Source organism: Spermophilus citellus (assembly GCF_964194105.1).
Source record: "Spermophilus citellus genome assembly, chromosome: 7".
In the NCBI taxonomy this organism is placed as follows: Eukaryota; Metazoa; Chordata; class Mammalia; order Rodentia; family Sciuridae; genus Spermophilus; species Spermophilus citellus.
In genome coordinates this window covers 45,851,207-45,872,473 of record NC_138188.1, presented here as the reverse complement: position 1 = coordinate 45,872,473, position 21,267 = coordinate 45,851,207, and the positions used below count along the sequence as shown (strand labels likewise).

Genomic DNA, 21,267 nt, shown 5'->3' with positions numbered 1-21,267 from the left:
TAACAGGCTCAAAAGACTCAAACAACTCAGCAAAAAAAGGCATCAAATAAAAATTATGTATGGTACATCAATCATTCTTATTTCTCCCATAAATCTTGAAAAACAAAAAAATCAGCTCCTCATATTTCATATGATTTCCTCCTTTGAATTAAGGAAAGCTTCCAAAGATACATTGTATGTACAGAGAGGGCACATGGCGAACACCACCTTGGCAAGTTTTACACTCTTCAGGAAAGAATCTACAAAATTGGCTTTGATCCCTGTTCTTAAATTTAAGAGGAGCTCAATTGCAAGACTTATCAATAGAATTTGTTAAGTCACCAAACCACTTTTTTATTTGAAAATAACAAACTTCTACCTTGAACTGAGCTGGCTGGAAAGGGGAGGGGGTCACCCTGCCCTGCCACCCCCAGGCTTTGGTGGAGGAAGCAGAGGGGCATGAGCAACGCAGGGAAGAGGAGGCTAACGGAGGATCATCCACCGGCTGCAGGGTGGGCAGTGCCCTCAGGCCTGCTAAACTGGTCCATCTCCCTAGAGGGCAGAAAAGGTGAATCTGTTATGATGTCCTCTTAAAATTCTTCCCTCCCTCTTCCTCTCCCCTCCATCCCTCCACTCCTCTCCCCTCCACCCCTCCACCCCTCTCCCCTCCACCCCTCCACCCCTCTGCCGACCGGTCACTCCTGTCCTTCTTGGTGGCCTAGTGAATGTTTCCTGGACTTTCCTTTGTCTCAGAGCTTCAATTTGTGACTTACCTGGGTTTGGATTATAGGAATGGAAAATCCATTTTATTTTGCATCATTCGGCATAATTTTGTAGAAGACACTGAGAAAAGTGCTATGTTGGACACCACAGGGCTACATGGGAGTGCTGGGATTTGAACCCAGGAGGTGGAACCCCGAGGCTACTTTCCCTTCCTGGAAGCTCAGCTGCCTTCCTGCCACTGACTGAGGCTTCTGCATAGTGATCAGCCCGTGGGAGGCATGGAGCAGCCTGAGGAGCTAGGTGTCAGTGTCCATGTTTTACACACAAACAGAGGGCAACTGATATGGCTAAGACCATGCAGCTGGCATCCCATCAGGTCTCAGAGCCTGCGTTTTAAGGCCGTTGCCCATCCATCGCCATGTCGAGGACTTGGCTAGACTCGGGAAGCTCTGGCTAGGTCCTTTCTGCCCTGCTGGATGGAGGTGGATGGGCACACCTCCCTGAGTTAGGCAACAGGCAACTGGGGTAACTGAGACCCTGAGAAATCAGTCGGCTTGCTTTGGCCGCTCCATTGGTAAGTGTGGCATGGGGCCAGAGCAGAACTTTACACTCTATTCCCCTGGGGTGGGAAGCTGGCACTTGGCAAGATGCAGACAGAAATCCTCAACAGACAGAATTTTAAACTCTGTGGCCCTTGTGCGCTGAAATGCTTAGTGCTGAAGTTTCGCAATTCCTTCAAATTACTTTCCAAGAGGTCAGAAAGGCAGAGGGGGAGCAAATGCCAGACACAGAGGGTAGAGGTGGGGTGCCCAGACGTGCCCTGTGGGGTCTCCATTACTGAGCCACATCCTCAGCCCTTTCTGTGATGAGACAAGGTCTTGCAAGATTGCTGAGGCCAGCCTCGAACTTGTGATCTCCTGCCTCAGCCTCACAAGTAGCTGGGATTACAGATGTCATTACCCTGCCTGGCTGTTCCTTCGACTTTTGTGTAGACTACAAAGTGAAAGGTGGGAGTGGGGGAAGAGTGAGAAAAGGAAGGAAGCAAATAAGGCAATTCTGAAAGTGTGCTTTCTCTTGGTGACTCTGCAGTGTCCCTGCATCGACAGCCACAGAGCCATATCCTGTCTTTCACCTATCAGGTAATCAGTAGTTGTGGTCAACAGAACATGGTGCTTGAACCTCACTGAAGAGAGCCAATGTACCAGCACCTGGGAATATGTTTTTAAGTCAACAGGAAATCCTTAGATTTATAAAGTTCTACCATCCACTCAAAGAGAAATCATATTTTGGATAAATCTTCCAAAGAAAATTTCCTGCCTAGCTAAACGATGACTGTTAGCTGATTCTGCAAGCATTGATTCATTTTTGATAAATTATAATATTTAAATATTCCATATCCCTACTTGCTATCACAAAAATACTAGTGACGGTTGCCAGCTAATAATTCCCCCATTCCCAATTATGTTTGAAGATTAAAAAAAATTAAATACAACAAAATAGAATTAAAATTTTATAGAACAAAAATTCAATAGTCAGTGAAATCTATTTGTGATACAAATTCATGATGTGATACAAATCACATCAGAAGACAGGTCGTGCCCTGGTGGGTACTATGCATTTCACTTTTGGTTTCAGAGACTATATTTTCTATATTCTAAGAGCAATATGTGATCATTTAAATTTTTTGAATATCATAGGCTAGGGGGAAAAAACAAAATCCATCTTCAAACCCAGAAGGAGCTAGAACTTAACATTTTGATGACATTTCTTCTCGAAGCATTTTTCTTTTTGTCTATCATCGTGGTTTTCTTTTCTTATTTTTTGAAATTGTATTCTATGTACAATTTTTGTATTCTGCTTTGTTCAAATGACACTACCTTATTAGCATTTTTCAGTATTATTAAAATTTGGGGGAAAAGATTCGTTTATGTTGTGGAAATTAAAAAATAAATAAAGACACGAGGAGAATATAAGAAATTATGTAGGCTTATGTGATGGAAAGACTGGAGGTGACTGGGTGGACAGAAGACAGGTGCCGGGAGGAACACTTTCCCACTGAGTATATTTATATATTTCTGTAAATTGTATGTATATATGCATATTTAATTTTGAACTATGAGCATATGATGCTTAGTAAAATGTAAATAAAGTGATTTGAATAATTTAAGGCCTTGGCATATTATATAATTCTCCAGTGAGGGAGCTCTTGAGTTCTATATTTTTTTCTCATGCATTGTTCTGCGTGCTTTTGAATACATTTGTGCATGTGTGTGTGTGAGTGAATAATTGCCTGATCTGATTTGGTCCCTAGTTCAAACAATCAGACTATCTTAATGTCCACAAGCTTATTTTGATATTTTGTGGTTGAAATTTTATGAGGATGTTTAGAGACTAAATCTTGAGAGATTTCCACTTTTTTTTTTCCTTTTTCTATGGGAATGGCTTCTCTTTTCTATACCAGAAATCACATCAGAAGACAGGTCGTGCCCTAGTGGGTACTATGCATCTGAGGACCTAAAGAAGTCTTGGGCCAGACCATGAAGGACCACAGCTGACACTGTGCCCACAGGACAAGGACTCGTCCCCTGTGGGCCCTCACGTGAACATCTCTGTGAAGTTTACAGGTGGATGGGGTCCTTGGTCTCTAGGCCAACTGGAGACAAGGCTGAAAGCTGTGGTCACTGTGCATCTGGGCATGTCAACTCAGAGTCCCTACCACCCCTGCGTTCCACAGCTGGCAGTGGAGCCTGGACTTCCCTGTGGACCCCACACTGACCATCCCTCATCCTGATGGTGCTGGTGCCTGGCTGGGTCCCCTGCAAGCAGGGAAGTGGTGCTAGAGACTGGGACTTACCCCACCGCAGCACTGACAGTCCCCACAGAGTGTCCCCAGGAGGCCGTTGATCGCCTGGATAGCACAGAGAATCATCTGGATTCCTCCGACCACCAGCAGGATGGAGAAGAGGGTCAGATTCCAGGAGACCACATTGTCAGGCTCCAGGCACTTGCTCCACAGGGCTTGGTCACTGAGATAGTCCCTGCAGGTGACAGGGTGGGGAAGGTGGAAGGAGACATTTGTTAAATACGGAGTCATCCCCTAGACTGGGAGGTCTACATAAAGATTTTTCTTGTGCAGTACTTCCCGTCTGGAGCTGGGGGGGAGGGGTGTGTGGCTTGGTGGCAGAGCACTTACCTAGCATGTACCAGGCCATAAGTTCCAGCCCAGCACCACAAAAACAAGACAAGACAAAACCTTTCCATCCAAAACAAGTTCCATGAGAAAAATACACAAATAAATTAATGAAACAACCCCAAACACACACATTGAGTACATCCTATGTGCCAGATCGTGTTCTAAATGTTTTGCACATATTCTCTCATTTATTCCTCACAGAAACCTATGATTCTTTCCTTCCAGACCCCAAATAAGGAAATTGAGGCACAGAGAGTTTAAGTGGCTTATCCCAGGTCACACAGCTACTAAGCAGCAGAGCAATATTTGTGACAGGGCAGAAAAACAAAAAATCACGTCAGAGTTAGAATTGCACAAATGACAGCCTTTTTTAGCAGTACCATCATTCGAGACATTTTGACTTTTGACAAATTATCTGTTAAACTCAGCAGAGATCTAAAACCATGTAAAATACAAATGTCATATCAACTAAAGGGAAGAGTCTGATTTTGGCCAAATTGTGAATTTGACTCAACATGTAGGAATTCCATGTGAAAAAATGCTTAATTATCTTTAAAAGTTAGAAGTAATCTACTACCTTAATACATATAATTTGCATAAACTTTGAATTAAGAGAAACTGCTGTATATACATATACTGCAATTTCTCATATTCACATCTATACTGTGTGTGTGTGTGTGTGTGTGTGTGTGTGTGTGTGTAGGGGGGGGGCGGTTCATTGTCATACGCAGGGCCTTGTGTCTTGCAGAGGAGAGTTGAATCTGCTCTGCTCCCCAGAAGACAAGAAAGAGCAAAGTGGGCAGATGCTTTTGATTATTAAGGTTCTGTCTCACATTCCTAGAGCCACAGATCCGCCCCTCTCCTTTCTCTTTCCTCCACCCTCTGGACCTTTGTGAGAAACTCTCTAGCTACCAAGTTAGCACTCATCTTATTGTTCCAGATCTTTATTGTTATTATTCTTGTTATTGGTTTTGGGGTTGAACCCAGGGGCTCTCTCCCACTGAGCTCATGCTCAAGAGCTTTTTATTTTGTATTTTGGACAGGTTCTCCCTAAGCTTCCGAGGATTGACTTGACCTTGCTGTCCTCCCCTGGCCTCAGTCTCTGGAGTGGCTGGGATTACAGGTGCCACTGTGCCCAGCTATCTAGATCTTCATGATGACCTCTGTGTCTTAGAAATTCTCAGGTGCACCAGTACACATTTATTTAATACATTATGATTTTAGAAACTCTTACAAATGATGGGAGATGTCCTGGGGTTGAACAAAGGTGAAGAAATGAAGGAACGAGTGCTTCACTCTTGATTCAGAAGCAAAGCTGTTTATACCCTTGACTCAGTTTCCCTAAGTGGCCTGTTCTAGTGGGATACCTGCCGTGGGGCCTCATCCCTACCTGTAAAACGGGAGCCACTTAGTCTACCACGTCTTAGTGTCACTGTATTACATAAGCTAATATGCGTGTTCAGGACATGCACAGAGTAAGTGCTTGCTGAATACCTGTACTGTCATGTTCTCACTTGATCCACACAGTCTAATGAAAAGAGCCTGCATTTTGGAAATTTGCTGTTTTACATCAAACATCCATCTTTCTGTTTCACTTGTTCTTACACGCAATCCTTGCTATCTTTACAATTTTGAGTTTGATGATTATAAAAGTTGGTAAAGATAGGGTATTTTTCAGACACACTGATTTATATAAAGAAAACAGACTTAGAGGCAGTTTGTCCAGAGATGGGGCGACAGCGCCTCCTGGTGATGGGATTGGTAAAATACTCTGGGAATGAGGAAACTAGGAATAATCTGGATGCCTGGAGAATCCAGTTGCACTCCAGCTGCTCCCAAATGGCCCCTGGTAGCCATCTTCAGGCCCTTCTCCACTCACAACTCTCACATCTGAGGGTGTAGGAGACTCTGATCAAAGAAGGCTATAGGCACGCACAGTGTGCTCCCAAGCCCAGGGTGGGAGGGGTCCTGGGTTCTTTGTGGATCTGGTAGTTGACATGTTTCTACTTTCTGTGAGGCAGGGAGAGCTGAGGCAGTGTCAATCCACCTAACTGGTGGTTTTCTTTTTTGTTTTGTTTTGTTTTTTGCTTTTGGTACCAGGGATTGAATCAGGGGCACTTAACCATTGAGCCACATCCCAGGCCTATTTGTTTGTTTGTTTAGAGACAGGGTTTTCAAAGTTGCTTAGGGTCTCACTAAATTGCTGAAGCTGGCTTTGAATTTGCAATCCTTCTGCCTCAGTCTCCTGTGACTCAATGTCAATCCTTTCAGGGATTACAGGGGTGCGCCATCATGCCCAGTTTAATTGGTATTTTAAAGCACCTGGTTATCACGAGGGGCATTCCCACCTGAACCACAATAATCCCACCAATTTGGGAGCAGAAAGCTATGGTTTAAACAAGTCTCTTTGCTGTAGGACTAGAAACCCACAAGGGCAGAGACTATGTCCCCGCAACTCTGTCCCCAGGTCCAGCACAGTGAATGTTCAATACACAGCAGCCCTTGTTCACTGGGTCTTGACCAGGGACTGAGCACTGGGCCATTTGCTTTATATCAGCCTTCCTAACACTACAAAGATGGGCTTCTGGAAAAGTGCCTGGCAAAGAGCAGCCCTCAGTAAATATTTCCTGAGTGAATGGATGTATATCCATTTTGCAAATTAAGAAGTTGAAACTTGTAACTGGAAGTAGCTGGATTTGATCTGAGGTCTAATTTCAAAGCCAGTGCCCTTATACAAATTGTACTCAAGTAGTTATATCCCTTTAGAACATTTGAAATATGATTTCTTTATGAACTTCTCTTTATGCTATCTGTAATAATATGCCAACCAAGGTTTACTGTGTCATCGTAGAGATGAGTCTCTTTGAACCTTCCTGTGTCTGGCTGAAAGGATTGACACTGAGTCACAAAATCATTAGAAAAGTGTAACACTTTAGAAAGTTCTAATGCACATGAATGAATTCCGTTCCAAAAATTCATAAAAAATGAAGAACATCGTGGAATGTCAAAAATGCAGTGGCCATTGTGCTTTACGTGCATCTTGCTGTTTTATTTCCACCTGAAGCTGTGAGGCAGATGTTGCTGCCACCTCTGTCTCTCCACTGAGGAGTCTGAGTTTGCAGGGCCCAAGATCCCACTGCTGGTGCATGGAAGAGTTGTGCCTGGCTTTTAAGTTGGCTTGGGGCAAAACGGGCTGCTAACATCTGTGATGCTCTTTCTGCTGTGTGAACACTGCGTGTGCTTGCAATGCAATCGCACCCTACCCAGGAGACTTTCAGCCTCAGGAAATGTCTTCTTGAACAGTTTATGGGGCTTCTTGCTAATAAGTCATCTTAAAGAGCAAATGCAGATGGTCCTGGCTGGGAGTCCAGGTGGAGGGTTTAATTATTTTCAGTTCTGGGTGTCAGTGTCCCAGCCACTCAGCTGCTTATGGCTTCTCAGGGGTCAGCTCTTGCCCAGGGAATGGGAGGTGCCCTGCTCAGTGGCTGCTCCCCTCCCCCTCAACTGAAATTCCTTGGCTTCCCAACCTTGGCTGACCCAACATGCTGGGCAAGGTGCTGCCCTTCCAGCAGCTCTGGATCAGGGGTGGGGTGGCAACTGTCTCAGTACAGAAGCCTTTGGGTAGGAGGAGGCTCGACTCCAGAGGAAATGAATAGCTTGCCTCAAAATACCCCAGATTTCTTTTTTTTTTTTCCTTCCAGAATGCTTCTTTTAAATTTTTCTTTTTCTTTTTGCAGGGGGTTGAACCCAAGGATGCTCTACCATTGAGCTTCATCCAGCCCTTTTTGTTTTTTATTTGGAGACAGGCAGGGGGTCTCACTGAGTTGCTTAGGGCCTCACTAAGTTGCTGAAGCTAGCTTTAACTTGCGATCCTCCTGCCTCAGGCTCCCGAGTTGCTAGGGTTGACTGTACCTAGTGTAGAATGCTTCTTAATATGGTTCTCATGATGGATAAAGTTAATTAACTCTGCTTCTTTAATATTTTCACCAACACGCATTTCTGAGGAAAACAGTGCTAAATTCTATGGCATTAAAGAGCCCTGAATTTCATGCCCAAGTTGGAAATCTCAGCATTTGCCTAGATGACCTTTCCCCTTCCTCACACCTAATGCTGGGCAAGCCCATCTCTGACAGTCTCTGAAATTTGCCCCAATTCTGTAGCCTTGGAGAAGCTCAGAACCTCACCTGGATCATCACTTCGGCCCCCGCCTCTCTCCCCCTCCTCAGTGACAGAGCTCTTCCATTCATTCTCCACATCAACGTCACCAATGTCATTACTCCAAACTCCCAAGTGGCCGCCTCACATCCTTCTTGACGTTCTCTGCTCTCCTCTGACGTCCCCAAGTTGCAGCCTGCCTCAGTCAATGGTGCCCCTTCTGCTCCTCTTTCCATATTGCTCTGAGCTTCAGGTCACAGCATCCTGACATCTGATCCCCTGAGCCCCGAGGCCCACATCTGCCTCCCCTCCCTGTGGGGAAGGTGAACTCGGGCTCATCCTCCCAAGCCAGCCATGCCCCCTACTCGGGGTTCTACTACTTTCCACATTGACAATCTCTGTCCCCTGTTGCCCCTGCAACTAACCATGTGCTCCTGGAACTGCGCCTCATCTGTCCTTCCTCACTCCATGTTCTGATGGGCTTCGGCACTAAGTCAGGTACTGATGCTGTGCAGTTAAAACATTTCTTCTCCTGGTTCCCAGCTGAGGGGCCCTGGGGGGGATTAGCCTCTTTGAATTTCATTTTTTCCTCCGGGGTAAGAATTCTCAGGTTTGACAGGAAGATTGAGATAATGCACCCATGCTTGGCAATTATCATTGGGAAGAAAAGAAGGAGGAGGAGGAAGAGGGGAAGAAAAAAAAGAAGAAGGAGGAGGAGGAGGGAAGGAAAAGGAGGAGGGGGAAGGAGGAGGAGGAGGAGGAGAGGGAGAGGAAAAGTAAGGAGAACAGGAGGAGCGGTCACCCTGCCTCATACTGCGCTGCCGTCTGGTGGTGGGAGGGGTGACAGCTGTCTGGAGTCTGTCCTTCTGCTCACAGTGGTTTAACCATGTGTAACCATGGCTGTGATGCCCCTGTGCTGGGGATCTGATGGGGACATGCGTCTGGTCAGGAAAAGTGAAGCCAGAGCACATGAGCATTGCCAGAGGGAATCTCAGCAAAGAGCAGAAAGCATGATCAGCATGAGTTGTGTTTTAGAAAAAAGCCAGGTGACTCCGGCCGAGAAAATCAGAAGTCCAGCTGCAGTCATTTAGAAACCATATTCCCTCAAGCAGGTCACCAGGCCTCAGCTATCTTCCTCTGAGAGAAAGCTACAAATCTCATTGGATGAGGATCAAATGACACATTGTGAGTGACTCGATTTTGCTACCTAAACACCAGCAAGCAATAGAGGATTAATTCCTGTGATAAGAAGCTCCTCATGAGTCACAGGGAAGACCTGTAACCAGCTGTGCCATCATACCAAAAAGGAATGTGCTGTGCATCCAGGTCTCTGAAGAGAGGAAACAGGAGGCCAGGATGAAATGAGGTGCTGTAGATGGCAGAGGGGTATAGCCAGACGCCATCTGCCTGGCTCCCACCCTGCAAAGAGCCTTCCTGTGGCCATAGTGGCACATGTCACATGTTAAACAGATTGTTCAATTATAGGCAGTCTGGGTGTTGGTGAAAGTCTCTGAGCCCAGTTGGTGAGAAATCCTTCTTGTTTTCTATGGTCAGGTCTGCAACGGAAATCGCTACAGGGTATTGATATTATTGATTGCATTGTGGTAATGCTAGTTCATATCTGGGAGCAAATAGTGATACCATAAATCTCCTCCCCTCGGGCCAACTGAGGTGTCCTCTTTCAGTTATCTCTCCCTGTGTCTGTCAGAGGGGAGACCCGGTGCAGCCTCTCCCTACCCCACAGTGTCATTGCCTGATATCTGGGCAACAAGGACGATGTGGTTTGGTGAGCCGTCTCTCCCTGTTGGTGGTCCACCTGCCCCAGCCCTTGAACTGACCTGTGGGCATTGCCAGGTGAGCCTTACCCGTCGTGGAAGGGGTAGCCCCACGTGTTATTGGACATGAGACAGTTAGGACCCTTGTTGATTGAGATGGCTGAGATGACAAACGAGTAGCCAGCACCCAAGAATCCAATCACCGCAAATATGGTCGAGGTGAACATCTGGAAGAGAAGAAGAGACACAGTCAAGCTCAGCAAACCCACCCCACCTGTTGAGCGTGGTGACCCAGGAAAGCTATGGTTTCTATGTTCTTCCAAATAGTTTTATATGTCAGAGATTAATTAGTCTAGATTGCATTAGCGTCTTTTCTTTTTCAGTGATAAAAATCCAAATAAAATTTCAGTATGCGAGCAGCCCAAGCAATCCTGGAGCCCATTCAAGCTAATTCCCACTTAAAGATGAAAAACCCAGGCCTGGAGACATTAAGAGTGTTTGCAATGTCCATTCTACATGGTAGTTAGCAGCAATATGGAAACATGCACGATTTTGGAAATGAAGAAAGAAAATGATCACTTCTATTGCTTTAGAAACAAAACACAAGGGTTTGAACATCAGAAGAGTGAGGCTCAAATCTTAGTCTTGCTATTTTCTGCTGTGTGAAGACTATGAAGGTATCCTCAGAGTCCTGCTTTCTCATCTGTAAAATTGGTATGTTAGAGCCAACCATAAAGCTCTATTGTGAACATTAGTTGTAGGAACCTGAGTTAAATGCCAGCGCCATCCCTTCCCCTATTCTTTTATTATTAATATTGGTGTTGTAGTATATGTTTGGGGGCCTAGGGCATGTAGGGGTGGAGAGAAACTGTGCCTGGGCAATTGGAATTTCATTGTAACAGAACTCATACTTCAGCTACTGTTGGTTCCATTTGAATGCATTTGATGGGGAGGTACCAGGGACTGAACTCAGGGGCACTTGACCACTAAACCACATCCCCAGCTCTATTCTGTATTTTATTTAGAGACAAGGTTTCATTGGGTTACATAGTGCCTCTCCTTTGCTGAGGCTGGTTTTGAACTCACGATCCTCCTGCCTCAGCTTCCCCTGCTCCTGGGATTACAGGCATGTGCCACCTTGCCTGGCTTATGCATTCATTTTGGATGCAATTTGGCAAGCCCAAAATCTGGCCTTGCCTGCCTTATGAAGCCTTGTCTGGCTCCCACAGCGCTGACCAGTGTACTCTGGATCATGCAAACTTGTGTCAGAGCACAGGCCTAGGGGACATTAATGGATACACGAGGCCCTTGGAGCTATGACAGTGAGTCCTATGGAGATGGATGTTCACACTTCACCACCCTGGGCAGGGTTTTCTCCCTGAGAGCTTATCAACAGCCCTGGAGTAGACTTTTTCAATGACTAAGGCTTCATGTGATTTATTTAACAAGATTCCCCACTTAGTTTTTATGCCTAGGAGATGTTAAATACACTTTCACCACAAAAACCAGTTGTGAGCTTCATCTAGGTTAGAATGAAAATTTAGTAAATGAAAATTTTGGTTCATTCGTGTTAGAACAGGCAATCTCTTTCCAAAAGGAATAATTTGGGGAACTTTCTGGATGATGTGCAGTTAAATTGGTTTCACTCCTGTTGGACTTTGGGGGCATTTATTGCTAACGTGTGTGACCTCCAAGGGAAGGTGTGCTCTTGCTCTGGGATTAAGGAAAGTCCCCAGCTCTGCGTGATCCTGCTAAAGGAAGGAGTAGCTTGAGTCCTTATTCCATCTGCCTCTGATACTTCATTTTGGAACAAATACTTCAAGGAAAAGACAGGAGTCAGAAACTCCATCAATGTTAAATAGCAACATTGTTTAAACTTTTTCTTAACATATATTTGCTTAATATTCTAGGGAGGGTGACCTTGCAATTCCTAGTTCAGGACTATAGTTTTAAACCTTTTAAAAGACATTCTAAAATGAGCATGCTTAGTGTTTAAAATTGTGGGGATTATTAACAGTAATTATTATTCCCCTGAAAGAGGAATGCCAGCACCCCACCTTTGACTTTTGGGAATTGACATTTATGACAAAACTTCAAAGGGCAGCTTCAGACATGGATGGAAAAACGGTGTCCAAACTTAAATGAAAGGAAGAAGTGATGTTGGAAATTCTTGATGATCCCAAGAGTATCTTCAGTATTAGCAAAAGTTGATGTCAGAGAAACGTGAAAGCACTTAAAAATAACTGAGTTATTTTTAAAACATCAGAGTTCAAGAGTGGCATATTAAAATTGTTTTATATTTTATAAGCATGTGACTTAAAATACATGTCTGTTGCTGAAAGTTTATATATGAATGTGGGTAAACAGCTTTTGAAAACTTCTCTGTGGGAAGTCCCTTTATGGGAAAATAAGGGATGGTTTTATACTCAGTTTTGCCTTCCATGACGGTACTTGTGGTGATTTGCAGAGTTCTCCAGTCTCATCTGAGTCCTGGAAGCTTCTCTGTGAGTCCCTGCGAGAACACACTTTGAGAAATGTGGTTCCTACTGAGAGCTCATCTGGCTGGGTTTCTGTCTCTGATCCACCTCCTGCTCCAACCCAAATTGCTCTTCAGTAATCACAGCTGCTGTGGCTGCAGGGAGAGCCAGAATCTCCCAGCAAGTGATCTTGGGCTCAGAGCAAGGCTTTCAGAGGTCTAGAAACAGTGCTGACATGTGGCAGGCTGGGTTGTCTTCATGACAGATGGGTGGTCTCACAGAAAAACAGGTTCCATGAAGGAAGGGTCCCTCACTTCTTGAAACTGGCCAACAGTATTCAAAAGCCAGCATCTCTTCTAAGTAGATGGTTAAATACACTTAATATTATATTTTAATAAGAGAGTTGACCTAAAAAGCCATCCAGTGCAACCATCCTACGGTCCAGCTAATAAGAGCAGCTCTGTCCCACAGCAGCCTGGTGTGCATGACCTCAGACAGTCCTCTCACACACCTGTGAGTGGGTGTCCTCATCTACATTCTCCAGTGAGAAATTGAGACCCCAGAAACTAAGACAATGGCAAAGAGGCAGATATGGGATAAGCACATGGCCCTGGCTTCCCAAGACCACACCCCCGATTTGTGGTTTCTCAAGTCACATTTAGGAGGCATCAAGTCTGATTAAGAACACACATCTCCTCCCAGCCCAGGGCCCTCGACCCTCTGCCCCTTCACACACACACACACACACACACACACACACATATGATACACACACATACACATATGATACACACCACACACACACATATGATACACACCACACCACACACACACATACCACACCACACATTCCACACCACACACACACACAACACAACACACCATACCAACCACACACCCATACACACACACCATTCACACCATGCCACATATCACATATGACACACACCTAATACAGACCACACAGACACCACACACAACACACCAAACACCATACACACACACTGCATGCATGCACAACACACATACCACATACACATGCACACACACACACACACAAAGCCACTAGCTCTGGATATTCTGTTATTTGCAAGTTTCCCTGTGAATGACACTGGTGTTCTCACAGAAATAAAACAACATATTAAAAAAAAATACAGCCTTGTGCTAACTCGACTTCCTCATATTGGGTTCCAACTCTTGCAGAGACCAGACGCCATGAGGATGAGGGCCATAGGCCCGTCTAAACTGCTGCCACGAGAGAGGACACTGTGCTCCCAGAGAGACAGTGAGGTCTCTGGGGAGGCCTGTTTCAGCCCCCTCAGCTTCACCACCGTGAACAAGGAAATGGTGGGTAGATCTAGAAAGTTCCCAGAGATGGAACAACCTAGTTCTGCCTGTGTAGCTGGCAGTGAGATGACAACTCTGACTTGGGCTCAACTGGCTACACCAAGGATTTTAGAAAATGCTTCCAAAACAGGTCAGCAGGTAGGCACTGGGCGATGCAAAAGCTGAGCAAGTCCAACTAGACAGAAGGTCAGATTAACATAAAGTATCCACGAGGAGATGATTTTCCCTTTATCATAAGCACCTCCAGATCAGCACCATCCAGTGCAAACAGTGTTGACCACCTGGGTAATTTAACATTTCTAGCAACCACCATTAAACTAAAAGGAAATAGGAGAAATTAAGCTTGATGCTGTATTTTCTTTAACTCTTTATCTCTAATATATCATCATTTCAACATGCAAACAGCATAAAAATCACCAAGATAGTTTACATGCTTCTTTTTGTAGCATTTCTTTGAAATCTTGGTGTGTATTCCACTCAAACAGCATATCTCAATGGAGACCAGCCACATTCATGGTCTCAGTAGCTACAGGTGGATACCAGAACATTTGAGAAGTTTATTTTTAGTAGTACAGAATTTAAAAATGCATGGATATGGTGCACTGAGTTCTCAAGAGGGGGAATATGCCATGGAGAGAGAATGTGGTGACTCTCAGTTGGATTAATGTTTTATTTCTTAGAAGATGTATCAATAGTTTTCTGTTTCATAATGCTACAAATGGTATGTTCCATTTTCAAATTCAAATTTGAAATCTCACCTTAAAATTAGCAAAATAAACATCCCATACTGAGTTTTCATAATTTTTCCAAAATGGATGATCCATGCAAAGGAAGGTACACTATACATCTTGTTCCTTTAGGTTATTTCACATTGGAAAATCTGAAGAAATTGCCAAATTCACTACTCATAGATATGGTCCGTCTTAACAGTAGCATGGAATAACTTCAATTTATCATGGGTTTCATGCAAAAAAAAAAAAGCTAAAGAGTTATTTCAATCAAATGGAATATGTTAGGACTGACACTCTAAAATTGATACTCCTTAAAGTACACAAAAGACCTGGGGTATCTCTAGAAGGAGAGACCTCTGGGGTTGCCGAATTTGGAGTCAGAAATGGGAGCTTTCTCTACAGTTTTACAGGATAGCTCTTCCTAGCTGGACAAAAAGTGAAGATGAACATTTGCATCCTCGTCACCAGCATGGGTGACAAGTTGATGGAGCTTGTTCCTCCCTCATGAACTTGGGAAGCTAATCTTTCTTTTTCCACTTCCTCTTCTGCAAAATAAAGCTCAATAATATGTACTGCCTCACAGAGGTCATGATGTGCAAGGGGACCTGACCCATAGACAGGAGAAATCAAAGGCACACCTTTAGATACTGCTGGGGTGGGGTGGGGCGGGGCTCCTAGGTGGGGCCCAGGACCTTACTGATAGAACCCAGAAATCTCCTTGGCCTGTTCCTAAGGTTTGGATAATTTTCCATGACATTAGCAAGCACTCAATTCATGTCATTATTATCGTTCTATTTTTATAGTCCAATCCTCACAACTCTCACTTCTCTATAAATACAGAGAGCAAAACTCTGGGAGAAAAATAAAGGCAAGCACTCTGGTTCTCCAACGGTTGCTCAGTACACATGTTGTGCTCACACGTGAAAGAAACAGGTGTCCAGTTCATGCTGTTCTTGCCTCCGTTGAAATGGAAGAGCAGAAGTACCCTCATTCAAATTCCTTCCCATTCACCCTTGCCAGCCCAGGACCTCCCATTCTGCCAGGCTCGGCATCAGATCCCAGCTCTGTCCCTGCTAGCACTGGGTCTTTGTCCATCTCTATGCTTACATTGGCCAAAACAAATGGGAGGGGGGAGCTGGGGATGTGGCTCAAGCGGTAGCGCGCTAGCCTGGCATGCGCGCGGCCCGGGGTTCGATCCTCAGCACCACATACCAACAAAGATGTTGTGTCCCCAGAGAACTAAAATAAATAAATAAATAAATTCTCTCTCTCTCTCTCTCTCTCTCTCTCTCTCCCCCCTTTCCTCTCTCTAAAAAAAAAAAACCAAAAAAAACACAAAAAAACAAATGGGGGGGGGACAGTGAGGGCGGAAAAGAAAAGAAATGTGGGTGGTATGGAGACTTGGGCTGTGACAAGTGGTGGGGAAACATCTCTGGTGAGCATGGGCGTGCCTCCTTGAAAAGTGTGCTAAGAGCTGTACAGAGACCACCTGCAATATCCTGACCTGGGCCTGTGGCTCAGTAGTAGAGCGCTTGCCTAGCACGCACGAGGCACTGGGTTCAATCCTCAGCACTATATAAAAATAAATAAATAAAATAAAGGTATTGTGCCCATCTACAACTAAAAAAAAAAAAAGAAAGAAAAAAATAAAAATAAAAAAAATCAATGTCCTATACTTTCTGCCTCAGTGAGGCATGGAAAGGGGTGGGGGTGGCAGTCAGGAACTTAACTCCCATGAACTTCAGTTCTCTCATTTACGGAACAGGGAATTTATTGCCTAATTCCCAGGGTCATTGCAAGGTTGAATCTGATAAAGTGTGGAAATCCCTTGAAACTTCTCCTGGGCATTCATCGCTTCACTCACCCAACAAGCACTCATGGAGGACCTGTGTGTCCTTGACACCCCAGGAACTTAGTTGGTGCTCCCCAACCTTCACACTAATGCTGTGGATGAATCACCCCACCCCCCACGGCAGTCCTTGCAACAAGTTTATGAGAGGCAGCAATTGACATTGTCTATTTTTTGCAGCAGAGGAGTTCAAAACATAGGAGATTAAGAAGGAAAAATAATTCTATAATTTCTTCTTCTACATAATCTATCCTTCAAAAGCATCCCCTTTCCTAAATCCCCCTCCCACTGGCTGTCTTTCCAAGTAAAGGCTTCTAGGAGTCCCCAGAAGTGCTCTCCCAAGAGGTGTCCCTAGGGGGCGCGGGTGAGCTGAGCACCGGGAAGAAGTGCTGAGGATGGCCACACACTGCTTCCAGAGGCACCCAGACCTTCCTGCAGTATGGGTCAACTACCCCACCCTGCCTGGGAGGGCCCAGAGGGGCCTTATCTGCTAGTTATGGTTTAAGGATGCTGAAATGCCACCTGCTTCCACGTATCTGCATTGTAATCTACTTCCCATCCCACTATTAAAGGCACTCCTTTGAGTCAAGGCCAAGGTCTCCAAAAGGTCCTGATTAAAGCACATACTTCAACGTGAACAGGTTGATAACATTAACTAGCTGTTCCTTTGGGCCTTGAGAGAGCAAAATTTTTAAAGGAGTAGAGGGCAGGAGGCACTGACCAGCCAGGAGCCACCAGGACCCTGTCCTGGGAGGAGGAGACTGTGTCCTGAACACAAACCCAGGGCAGGGCTTTCAAGCCTTCTTGGAAAGTCACCACCTCTCACTTTTCCTGATCCTCCTTTAGTATGTTCTGTTGAATGTATGCAGACCCCTGGGGTCAGTGCCTTTCTCCTCACAAAACCGCTGGGTCCTTTTCTCAGATTCAACGTGAAGTATGAATTAGGTAATGTGGAGATTCTCCAGCCCAGGGTCCAACTTCATCTCCACAGCCACCACATCCTGCTTCTCCTATCTCCCATCTCCTAATCCTGATTTTACTACCTAAGGAAGAAAATGGTACCGTTGACATCTGTGGAAACTTCCAGGAAGACCTGGAAAGGCTTCTTTTTTGGGGGGTGGTGCTGGGGATTGAACCCAGAGCCTTGTGCATACAAGGCAAGCACCTGGCAGGGTTTCTTAAATAAAGCTCCACAGAAGACAGGGTCTGCTAAGCACTTGGAGGGGAACATCATGAGCACTTTCTCACCTTTGGCATTATAGTCCTGATTAGGCTATGCCTTTTTTTCTGACAAAATATCTGCAAATGTCTTTGTTGGGTGCTCTGGAGCATGTGAACTCCATAACAGGGGCCTGAACTGTGGCCCAGGACTGGGGCAGGGACCCTACTGCAGCAGCCAGGATGGGCCTATGGAGCACAGCCCTCTGGCCTGGCCATTGTTGGGCCTTAGCGTGGACCTAGCTTGCCTTGTTAATTTTTTCTTTTTTGAAAACAAAGGTAAGCCATCTATCTCTATTTTTTAAAAGTTGGTAGTTAATTAAAATACAAACAAAAATCAAGAGGCCCCTGTGCCAGCTCTCAAGCATGTGGGGAGCTGGGTCCCAGGTGACAGTGCGGGGCTTGCTTCATGTCTGGCACAGCTGGTCCTTTGGGGCGCTGCCTGGTCCCTAAGGGGTGGCATCCTCAACTTGACCAAGGGGGAGCACCCGGGAGGGCTAGGGAGTCCCGACAGAGAGTGTTTATTAGTCAGACCAAATAATTTAGACTCTATCAACTCAGCTGTGCTTGTAAAAACAAACTTTTCTGCCTTCCTCTTGGACGTTACATAAATCTAATTAAAACACCCAAGTTTCATGTAATATTTGAACACCATTTCACCTCTTGCTTTGGTTATACCTTTGTTTTATACTGATGAGTCTTTAGCCTTCTGCCCAGGAATGAAATATCAGATTTCTAAAGTCATGATTATTCTTTCTTTTCATTCAAATTTGTTAATTACTTTTTTTTTTCTATTTTGCATCTCTAACTTATTCTCCGAAAGTTCACAAGGTGTAATGGCATTATATTTCAAGGGGAAAGTGAGTTATATGTTGCTTCCTTTCCTTTATAATTACACATAAATTTCTTTATTATATATGACATTTATTATATAATTTATGTGTGAGTGTGGTGCTGGGGATTGAACTCAGAGTTGCTTTACCACTGAGTTACATCCCCAGCCTTTTTGTTTTTTTAGTTTGAGACAAGGTCTAGGTTGCCAAGGCTGGCCTAAGAACTTGCCCTCCTCCTGCCTTCGTCTCCTAAATTTCCTAAATTGCTAGGATTAAGGGAATGTGCCACCAAGCCCAGCTCTATCACATAATTATATCAAAGAATTTGTGGCTATTTTTACCTTCTTTATAAGCAATGATTTAAACTGATAAAGTAACAATTATCTGTGCTTATTTGGGACTTACAACACAGAGAAGGTGGAAACATTCTCTTTAAATGAATGTGCTGAAAACTCTGTGCACATTGCCCCAGCCTCAGCCCTTCCTGGGTGCTCAATAAATACTATTTATTAAATGGACAAGCAAATCATGATGAGAAAGAAATGCTAAAATGACTGTTTCAGGACAGACAGATACACCTTTAAGAAGGTAGAGTATGAACAGTTCACTATTGGGGTGCCCTGAGCCTCTTAGATAGAACACCGAGCCCCCACCCCACCCTCCAGGCACAGCTCTGGCCTCATTCACTGTGCCAGGCAGCTCCAGCCCCACCTGCTGTGTGTTTCCCACATTCATGTACCTGAAGGCTTAATATTTTTCTTTAAACCAACTTCTATATTATTCACTTATGCCACTGTCACAAAAGAACAGCCAAATCACTAGCAAGCAGAAACACAGCATCAATACATTTTAGCTCAATGCTGCTACTTGGAGCCTGAGGCTCCTTCTTCTTTTGCTCAAAGGGCAGATTGTGAAGGGTTAAGAAGAGCAAAGATTTATTTCCATCAAAATGAGATTTTTCTTTTCCTTTATAGAACAGAAAGGATGAAGGAGACTTGCAAAGGGAGTAAGTAACATCCTCTGGGGTTTGGAGCACACCTGACCCCAGGCTTGAGGAATTCTGATCTAGTACAGCTTCCCCATTTTACAGATAAGCAAAGGGGGTCAGGGCAGTACGGGGCCTTGGCCAGCTGCAGGGAGGGGCCGGACCCCACAGACCTTCATTCTTTCTCTTCCTCCCTGGAATGTGCATCTCTGATCTCTCTAGCTCACTTACTAAAAGATGGATGGTCACAGGAAACAAGAGAACAAGCAGAAGTCCTGAGGCAGGATCTGGGTAGAAATGGGGCGGGGTGGGCCTCAGAATTAGTAAGCCCAGCCGTGGCAAAGATGGGGGGAATGCAGGGGGCTCCTTGGGAGGGGAAGTTACCTTGCCATCTTTTATCCTGTCTCACATCCCCTTTACGGATGAAGTCAGCAGGGCCAGGGAAGGGAAGTGCATTGCCTGAGGTTTCAGAGTGAGAGCTACACCCTCAGCCTCCCAGCCTGCCTTGGTAAGTGGCTGCACTGTCCTGGCTCTAATTTCCCTGCTGCATGGGGAACCCAGAACAGTGTCCATGCCTCTCAGTGTGCGGCCAGTGGGAGGAATCACAGCTCTAGCCCTGCACCAGCTGCCCTCAGAGTCCTGGCTGGGCACTGCCTACCACAGGGAGCTGCGCCCCCGGGAGCAGCTCTGGAAACTCACTGCGAAGCGCTTCCCGCAGCCTGTGTTGCCGCAGCAGCCACAGCAGTCATTGTTCTTGAGGCCCAGGAACACCAGCGCAGGGAAGATCATCTGTAGCAAGACAAGCAGCTCAGAGGCATCCGGGGTTCCAGGGAGCACCCTGCCTACCTGAGGAACGGAGCCCCATCTGCAATGTGGGACCTGGAGGCTCCGGGGGGTGGGTGCCGAGAAGGGACAGAGTGGGGCAGGTGGTGTGTTGCTGGGGTCCCAGGTGCCCTGAATGACCTCAGTTTCTCCGAGGTGGCACACCCACTCTGGCGCCCCGAGTTTTGATTCAGAAGCGGGACTAGGACAAGCTTAAGACACTTACCCTCGACTATCATAAAAAGTGAGCCACCCCAGCCCAATTTACTGGAAACAAAGGGTAAAGCCATCACTGCAGACATCTGTGTCCCTTGGTGGTTTGAAGTCAATCCACTTGTTAGAAAGCACTGTTTGTGACTTAATTCTTTTCAACATCATCTAGTTAGAATGAAGAATTTACGTGGCCCTCAGTTTGATCCATGAAACTCAAATGTCCCACAGAATTGCCAGCCCAATCCCGGGGATAAATCACTTAGTAAAGGGACGTGTCCTCGTAAGCCCATAAGACGAGGGGTGTACATTAAAGCACCACCTTTTTGTCCTGCGGTGGGTGCTTGGGCTTCCACTAGCTGCCACATAGCTTCCTGTTCCTAAGTACCCAACTGAAAAAGGATAGGAGCAGGGGTCTCCTTAAGGGGGATTTTAAAGTTTCCCTACTTACCAAGACCCCGCTTCCCAGTATTCCTCCAAAATACCAGATCTCCGCGGAAAGATTGTTGTTGTCCTCTATCACTTTTCCTCCAGGGAAGAACAGCAGGACATTAGCCAGAAAGCCAAACAGAGCCAGGGGAATGAGGCTGCCCCCCAAGCACTTGGCACAGCTCCCAGTACACATGCTGGGGAAGCACACTGAGGCTCAGAGATAAAGGCTGGTCGCTGCCCCCTCCACCAGCCTCTTCAAGGCTTTTGGACAGGGTGTCCCAGTGATTGTCCCCAATCCAATCAGTACTTTGGGACGGAGAACTCGATCTCTATGAACCACAGAGCTGCTTTGACGTCCCAACTCTAGCAGGCCCTTGATGACGATGGGCATTTATACATTCTCCCGGACCTGAAGTCCTTTTTTTTTCCTGCACCCCCATAAATGAGATTACGTTCAGCTCAATCGTTCAATGGTTTTGCCATGGAGACCAATAGCCTCTGTTAATAATCCACCAGGCAGACAAGACACCCTGTGGCT

General features: G+C 45.4%; 1 protein-coding gene across 1 annotated transcript; it reads right to left on the bottom strand.

The window, feature by feature from the left end:
• Positions 1–513: 513 nt before the first annotated feature.
• TM4SF4 (transmembrane 4 L six family member 4) lies at positions 514–20,922 on the bottom strand (the record flags this gene model as incomplete). Its single annotated transcript, XM_081300723.1, has 5 exons — positions 514–531; positions 3,557–3,740; positions 9,916–10,052; positions 19,965–20,054; positions 20,749–20,922. The coding sequence occupies 5 exons, from the start codon at positions 20,920–20,922 to the stop codon at positions 514–516; spliced, it is 603 nt and encodes a 200-aa protein (XP_081156849.1).
• Positions 20,923–21,267: the final 345 nt, after the last annotated feature.